The 9,057-nt window shown below is 41.6% G+C and overlaps 1 protein-coding gene across 1 annotated transcript in view; it reads left to right on the top strand.

The window, feature by feature from the left end:
• LOC108792550 (solute carrier family 12 member 9-like) overlaps positions 1–9,057 on the top strand; it is a 165,820-nt gene that overhangs the window by 8,840 nt on the left and 147,923 nt on the right. The window contains exon 2 of the mRNA XM_018563348.1: positions 4,060–4,194. Within this exon, the coding sequence (XP_018418850.1) occupies positions 4,060–4,194 (135 nt within the window). The remainder of the gene's footprint in view (positions 1–4,059; positions 4,195–9,057) is intronic.

The following is a 9,057-nucleotide window of genomic DNA, read 5'->3' as shown; positions in this document are numbered from 1 at the left end:
GGGGAATCCAGCCCCTCCCCTGTCACGGCAGAGAGCTGTGACAGGATCGAGAGGTGAGCGAACGCCGGTATGTGTTCGCTCACCTCCCGATCTACTGAGCCGACCTGTGACAGTCTCATTGTCACAGGTCGGCTACAACTATGAGGTGAGTGAAAAGCACTCACCTCATAGTTCTCCTTTAATGCTAGCCACATAAGAAGTTCTTATTATCTAGGGAGTAGCCTTAAATAATCATAATTAGAACAAAAAATAATCATAAACAGAACAAAAAAAGTATTGTTTTGGGTTGTGTACGTAGGTTAGCTAACCCTGGTCACTTGTATTTGCCGTTACTGCACCATTCTCCTATTTTAAAGTTTGTCATCAAGGCCTTTGTATAAAACTTACTGACAGTGACCCATGAGCTTTCATTTTTCATATTCCCTAGAATAAAACATATGATCCAATTAGTCACTATGGGCAAGTCTTTCACATTTCTGGAGATCATTCTTTGATCCAGTTTTTGTAAATATGCCACTTTGTCTTCGCACTAACTTATATACTTGCTCAGGCAGAAAACCTTCAGGCTCAAGCAAGTCAGCATTTAGTATCCAACACTGTTATATAAAGTTGTTTGTGTAGTTTGCATATAAAGGATGTATAACTTTCATACATCCCATTTCCTTTAGGCCATTTATAATACCTGTATTATACTGAACACAATTTATTTGCTTGTTCCAGTTGAGATTATGAAAGAATGATCTGTCATATTTCAGCAGTCACATGGACACGCCTAAGGTCCTGGGTTGTCCAGGATATGCAAGGAGAATTTAGTGTACAGAAAAGAGGGAAAAAGTCACAAGACAACTGGTGATTTATAAACAGAGCCCTTAGTTAATAATCTGTGTGGTTTGGAGAATGTAGAACATTCAGATCAACACTAGTCAATCAACAGCAAAGTCAATATGATGTGAAACAAGGAAAAACATAAAACTAATGCTCTAAAAACTTTACCTATAAACATGGAATTAATATTAAAGGAAGTGAAAGAAGAAGAGATCTTTACCATGAATTCATGAAGGACCGTTCATGACAGACTAGTCAATTAATATTCTATGAGGAAGTCCGTATTCATTTAGATAGAGGAATAGCAGTAGACGTGGTGTATCTTGACTTTGCTAAAGCATTTGATACAGTCCCCCACAAACGTTTAATTCATAAACTAAGGTCTATGGGTTTGGATGAAATTGTATGCATATGGGTGAAAGACTGGCTGCATGAACGGATCCAGAGGGTAGTAATAAATGCGTCATTTTCTAATTGGGCAAAGGTTGTGAGCGGGATTCCCCAGGGATCAGTCTTGGGACCAATCCGGTTTATCTTATTTATAAACAACATAGAGATTGGTTTAAATAGTAAAATTTCGTTTTTTGCGGATGATACCAAACTGTGTAGGGCAGTAAATTCTCAAGAAGACATAAACTCGCTTCAACAGGACCTAGATAAAATTGAGGAGTGGGCTGCAAGATGGCAGATGCAATTGAATATTGAAAAATGTAAGGTTATGCACATGGGATCAAAGAACGTGTGTGCAAACTACTACCTAAGGGGTGCACGACTGGGGAAGTCAGAGATGGAGAAGAACCTGGGGGTGCTCATAGATCACAGATTTGGCAATAGCATGCAGTGCCAAGCAGCGGCCAGCAAAACAATCAGGATACTATTCTGCAATAAAAGAGGAATTTTGGCAAGGGATAAAAACATAATGTTACCACTTTATAAATCACTGGTTTGGCCTCACCTTGAGTATGCGGTTCAGTTTTGGTCACCAACTCTCAGGAAAGATGTTCTCGTACTTGAGAGAGTTCAGAGAAGGGCTACAAAATTAATAAAGGGGATGGAAGACCTGAGCTATGACGATCACCTCAGGAAATTACATTTGTTCTTCTTAGAAAAGAGTCGCTTGAGGGGGGACCTAATTGCGATTTTCAAAATCATAAATGGGGTCAACAATATTCGGAATAGGATATTTACACCAAGACCGATACTAATTACACGAGGACACAGCAAGAGATTGGAAGAGAGGAGGTTTCATCTCAGACTGTAAAGGTTTTTTTTTTACTGTGTGAGTAGTAAACATGTGGAATTCCTATCCACAGTCAGTGTGATCAGCTGATAGCATTGATACATTCAAGAAACATTTAGATCAGTTTCTTGAGTTCTTAAACATACAGGGATAGGGGAACTACTAGAGCCAAGCATATATATATATATATACATACATACAGTACATACATACACACATATACTGTACATAGGTTGAACTAGATGGACCAGTGTCTTTATTCAGCCTTACCTACTATGTTACTATGTTTTTGTCCAGTTCACAGAAAAATATTCATTTTAATGCAGTATTTGTTTAGATTCATTTTTAATGTGTTACATTGCCATTCCAAATAATTATCTCCGGCATCCAGACACAACCTATTTGAGATCTCCTGGCTCAATGCTACTGTATGTGTATGCAATGCCCTTTAAATCTTCTGTAGTCAGGAAAACTCGTTCCTTGATTACTCCCCGTGTAGTTGTGAAGCCTACACCACACCTCTATCTATAAAAATAGGTGAACATTCTGAGAATCATCTTTTAAGTGACCCTGGGCTGCCATGGGGGAACAGTGCAGAGGTAGGCATGAATGACGTGCCCTGAGACGCTTTACCCAGGTGCCAGTATTAATCTGGATATTAAGAGACCAGGTTGTAAGCCACTTTCATAGAGATCACTATGATCTAGCTTCTGTTGTGATCGAATTCTCTAAATAGGTGGACATGTATTCACCAACTAAAATGTTTAGGTGCATTGGCTTTCTTGCTTCTAGGCTTTGTCACCTAGGTGCACTAGCAAGCACTTACAAATTGGTCAGGGCACTACTAAACTCAGCTCAGTTCTGAAAGTATGGGCCAAAGCCTGGATACAGAGTTCTGGAACTCTGTGACTAGTCCTCTAGACTCATGCAGCTCGCGATTAGTGAGACCACCCATCATATTTATTCGCTGATAGAGAAGTGCAAGAAGTGACGGGCTAGAGTTTAAAGGAGAACTGAAGCCTTTTTTTTCCTCTGTCTGACTTTTATTCTTGTACTTTGGGTTTATTTACTTGCTCTGCATTTGTTCTCTTCCTTTCTTCATTAATGCTTCTGGTTCCTTCAACCCCTCAGACTCCTCTTTCCTTTCATCCTCTACTCCTTTATCTCTCTTTCAGCCTTTTCTTCTCTACATTTTCCCTTACCATTCTTAAAAACGGAAGTTGTGCTTCGGAGCAGATGCACCATTTATTGTTGCTTCACGTTCGTCCATGGTAATTAGGCAATATGACTTGTCTTAGTCATCTTGTTATGCTATGTTATGCTACAAACTACTGTATGTTGTTAAGACCTGTAACGATTGTCGCACCTTGTTACCCTGTGATTCCGTCTGTCTCTGTGAGTGGTTACATAAATAAAGAATTTACAAAAAAAGAGCTGAAGCCAATTTTTTTTTAGTTTTAAATAGAGTGAAGGAGGGTTATAACCCTTGTCAGCTTTTTTTTGCCATCTGTGTACCATTGGGGAGATTTCCTTTCTCTTTCTGTCCAATTGTCACAATAGGAAGTAAGAGGAATCCCTTCAAAGTGAGGGAAATCCCTGGTGGTCAGCAGGGTCACCAGAACTAGTGTCCCCTTTGGAAGAGTTTCCATCTATTTCTGTTCTTGTGACCACTCCGGCTCCTATCACTTTCAGTAATAGGAACCGGAATGAAAAGAGAGGGTGAATCTCTCTAACAGGGACACAGGCAGCAATAAAAACCTGACAGGTGTTATAATCCCTCTTCACTCTATCCAAAACTAATAAAAATCTGATATGATGACACCGTGTTTCTGCTGAGTATTTAATTGTGTACTTGGATGTCAAGGCTACAAATGTTAACTTTCCAGCTAAAGATTTACTGTATGTTATGTATGTGTGTTTCTTGTGTAACACTGTAATATGTTCATGTTCCTGTTCATGGATCTTTATAACCTTCAATGTAATTTCCCTTCCAGGATTTGTGGTTGGTCAGTCAGGCCTATACGAGACAATAGGCATGCTGATACTCTCATATTTTATCATCGGAATGACTGTGCTTTCAGTCTGCGCCATATCAACAAATGGAGCCCTGGATGCTGGTGGAGCTTACTGTATCCTTTTTTTAAAGACACCTAATAAATAATATTGTTGAAAAGACTGTAATTCTACCTGGACATAAAAATACTAGAAAACTAGAAAATGTAACCCAATTGAAGGTTTGATCACTGTAGAAATCTTAAGTGGGCAAATTATATTACAGATTAGGTTATGTGATTGTCAAGCGGATGATAATTGCCTTGTGTGTACAGTATATGTAGGTGGTACCTCCTATCAATGGATACATTTATCGGTTTATGTGGCTGTTGACTGACCACTTCTGTATTATATCCTTGAATATGACCAAGGTTTAAGCCTGTTAGGTATAAACTAGCCAGTGCACATGCTTGAGTCAAATCGGCAGCTAAGACAGCGTGTCCACCTTTGCCATGAGGATAAACAGAATTCTTATCTCCAAAATGTAATATTACCATAATTGTCCCTTCTAAAATTTAATTTTTGTTAGTATCTGCTCTGTTTTTACCTTTTATTATCCTTATGAGAATGTGGCTATAATGTAACAATATAATGCTCTTTTCTAATTTTTTTATTTATCTGCTATTTTATATCCTTCTAATGTTGCCATTGGCTGTATGAACTGTTATACCCAGTAAGTGGACATTATGCTTTCCTTAGATTGTCGTGTACCATTAGAATACCCCTGTTAGACCAATTTACATTGCAAGCTGCAGTGGTTGTATGTGCTGAAGCTATAACTTACTCTACAGGTTTCCAATTGTGACTATATACAGACAACTTTCTTTAAATCTAAAGCTGTGAAGGTTTCTTTTATGGAAGGTAGATTCTTTATTTGGATCTTCTAGTTGTAAAGGTTTTAGTGTACATTGGAAGTGTAATTTGCAAGGCCTAATCTAATTCTGGGTGCAGCAATGTTATTTGCACATTATATGGCAACACTAAAATTTTTTAGTGACCCTCAAACATATTAAAGTAACAGTAGCCCGGAATCAGGCATCACAAGGTGTATGCAAGGTATGTGCAAAACTTAATGTGCAAGAAAAACGTCAGAAATGTAAGTTCTCACTTCCAGATAAGTAAGAGAAAATAATGGATTTCACAAAATGTTAATCACAGGTCAGTGGAATAAGAAACATAGAGAAGAAAGATAGAGAATCTTGTTGTGCTGGTGGTTTAATAGATTTAAAGGAGAACTATGGGGTTAGGGCTTTTCTCCGAGGGGTTCTCCGAAGGGTAACGGGAGGACACAAATTAGCGTCCTCCCATTACCCAAAGCTCAGTATACTGCGAGCTGCAGCTCGCGGTATACTGAGACGTCGCAGCTGAAACGGATCCCGACAATTATGTCTGGATCTACCCAACTGCGTGAGTGACAGCTGGCTCTGCCTATCTAGAGGCAGAGCCAGTTGTACCTGCCCCTCCCCTGTCCGTTCCGCCAGTCAGCGCTGGAGGATCGGAGCGGGGAATCTAGTCCCTCCCCTGTCACGGCTCTCTGCCGAGACAGGATCGAGTAGTGAGCGAACGCCGGTATGTGTTCGCTCACCTCCCGATCTACTGAGCCGACCTGTGACAGTCTCATTGTCACAGGTCGGCTAGAACTACCGGTATGAGGATGAGTGAAAAGCACTCACCTCATAGTTCTCCTTTGGGCATATTGCTGTGGTACTTTAAAAGGAGAGAGCATGGGAGAAGCTCAACTGTTAGTCATCATCTTCGAACAGTACTGCAATTTAAACCAATTGTACTTGCAGCTGCCATGATGCCTATACATATACAATGGATTGTCACTCAGTGTACTAAAAGTACAGATAAATGTGTTCCATATGCATTTATCAAGTCATGGCTCTTTTTCACACTTCCCTCTCACAGGCAATGTCTGCCAATATATTGCATTTTCAAGGGACATGGTTTCACAGTACCAGGCCTGCAGGAGATTTATTGTTTAATAATATGGTCTTATAAACAAACAACACTGACTTGGCAATGTATAGGCAAAGCACTGGCAGTATTGACAACACATGGTCTACAAAACAGGCACTTGTCACAATATCTGGGCAACAGTCATTTGGCGCGGCAATACATTAATAAAAAAAGGAGCAATCTTTATAATACTTGGGCATCAAACAAGTAATCGTTACATTACACGGGCAACAAATGGGCAGTCATTATACTATGTAGGCAACAAGTGGGTAATTGTTACAATAAATGGGCAACAAACGGGCAATCATTAGAACATGTGAGCATCAAACAGACGATCATTAAAATATGCCGGCAATACTTGGGAAATCCTTATCATATGCAGGCATCAAACAGGCAATTTTAATAGTAGTTGACATACAGCGGATATGGACGAATTTCCCACTGCGGCTATTGTGTTCTTACAGCTGGCGATGTTCAGCCGAAAATGTTCAGCCCAGCCCCTTTGACCAAAGTCTATGCAGTAAGAATTTCAGCCGTTTCCTATCAATTGGACGAAGTTCTAATAGTGTATGGCCAGCATAAGTTTGCTTTAATATTTGTTTTCTTTTATACTATGCTACAAATATTATTGTAATTAAACAGAAGTTTTCTTTTTTCCTAACCTTCCCCAAATGTTTGGACAGATAAATGCTGTTTTATCCTTGTATCTTTATTCCATCGTGTATGATGGAAATGGGTCCCCCAGAAGAGTTAGAATCACCACAGGCTAATAACAGACCACAAGAGTAATATGTATTTAACCCCTTCATGACTGAGGCCCTTTTGGAGGGGCAACGGAGCCCGGGAAGCACGGCGGGGGTGTCCGGCGGGGGGGGACGGCCCCTTTTTCGGGACGCAGAAGCGATCTGGCGACAGGTAAGTCGCCAGGATCGCTTCTGTTGTAAAGCCGACAGTCGGCTCTACAAGTTTAAACAGAGTCCCGGCGGCAAAAGTCGCCGGGAGTCTGTTTAAACAGCCCCGATGCTGGCGACGTACACTGTACGCCGTCAGTCACGAAGGGGTTAAAATTAACGGACGGACGGGGAGGGGGCAGGCACAGCTGGCTCTGTCACTCACGCAGCTGGGTGGATTTCAACAGCATTATCGGAATCCGTCCCGGCTGCGGCGGTCTCAGTATACCGCGAACTGTAGCTCGCAATATACTGAGCTTTGGGTCATGGGAGGAGGTTAGTATATATCCTCCCATGACCCTAAAGAGAACTATGGGGAAAAACAGTTACCCCATAGTTCTCTATTAACTTAGCAACACTTTAGGCCCCATTCACACTGAGGTAACAGCGGTTTTGCACGTATTATCGGACATTTTGTCTAGCATTTTTGCACATTTTTTGTGTATTTTTGCACGCGTTTGACTCTCGTATGTGAAGTTGGGCTTTTCATCTGGCAGATTTTGAGAAAATAAACTAACAAATGCAAGCAATGATGTGCAAACATTTGTGAAAATGCTTGCCTTCTGCATTTCCAAATGTTTCCATTAAAGTCTTTGGGGTCTATTCACTAAGCTGCCGAAGGATCTAGCCGTAGCTTCGGCTGATCCTTCGGCTAGCTTCGGCCCCAGGACCCCTTTGGTTCAGTAGAACCGAAGGGCTGCTCTATGGGCTATTCGCTATAGCCCGTACAGCTCCTGAAGTCGGCCGAGCGACTCAGTCGAGCCGAAGGCATATGCTTCGGCTCGACTGAGCCGAGGTGAAAGCCGACAGCCTGCTACTGACTGCTGGGCTGAGCCAGCCGGCCACTTGCACAGACAGATCACAGACAGATCACAGACAGATCAGCGTCCCTGTTAACCAGGGACACTGATCTCCAAACAGCCCAACTTTCCCGGACGCTTCGGGAGTCTCCCGCGGCCTGTCGGGAGAGAAACACTTTCTCCCGGAAAGTTTTACTCTGCTTGATCAAGCAGAGTAAAGCTTTCCCTGCTCTGTTTCTTTTTCTTCTGACATCGGAGCCGTTACAAAAGTAGTAAAAAATAAAATAGAAAACGATTGGGCGGAGCTAGCAGTGACAGCTAGCTCCGCCCAACTGTTTTCTATTGGCCGGGCGGTTTTGCTGCCGTCAGAATAAAAAAAAAATCACCATAGGAATGCATAGCTAGATTCCTATTGGCTATTTCAATTTGCAATAGCCAATAGCAAACTAGCTATTGCACCCGCCCTCTGCTGCTGTCAATCAGCAGAGGAGACCTGAAGTTCTCCATTCTCCATCACGTTTTCTATTTTATTTTTTACTACTTTTTTAACTGTTTTTTCTATTCTACTCGGTACCACATCCAGCCTGACGTGAATAGCCGAACAGCGTTCGGCTCACTTCGATTCGGGTCGGTTAGTCACTCGGCTGCCTACGGCAGCTTAGTGAATAGACCCCTATGTGGCCAAACACATAGAAATCTGTAGAAAAGTAGCTCATGTACTTTTTCCAGCAACAGTCATTTTTTTGCAGGCGACATAACACTACGGTATGAACAAGGGCCATAGAGAGCAATGAAATTCCTTGTGTTGAGCGATTTGTAGATCCAAGATTTGAGCAAGAAAGTGCCTAGGTGTGAACGGGGACTAAGACAGTCATAAATGTGGCTGTTAGACTAATTGACAACTGTTTTACCAACAATCATCTCTGTCTGCACTAACTGGTGCTTCAAGGACTAAAGTAGAACTGAAGCCAAAACGTTTTTTTGTTTTGGATAGAAAAAGGGAGGGTTATAACCACTGTCAGCTTTTCTTGCTATCTGTGTCTCACTGGGGAAAAATACCTTTCACTTCCTATCTGATAGCCACAGCAGGAGGTGAGAGGAAATCCTTCCAAAGAGAGGGAAACACCTTGTGGTCAGCAGGCTCAACAGAACTAGTGCTCCCATTGGAAGATTCCCATCTAGTCCTGTTCCGGTGACAACACAAAATGTGGGATTTTCTTTCAGCTTC

This window comes from Nanorana parkeri, unplaced genomic scaffold (genome assembly GCF_000935625.1).
Source record: "Nanorana parkeri isolate BGI_ZX_2015 unplaced genomic scaffold, ASM93562v1 scaffold657, whole genome shotgun sequence".
Lineage (NCBI taxonomy): Eukaryota > Metazoa > Chordata > Amphibia > Anura > Dicroglossidae > Nanorana > Nanorana parkeri.
The sequence above is the reverse complement of the archived record's forward strand: the minus strand, read 5'-3'. Positions and strand labels throughout refer to the sequence as shown.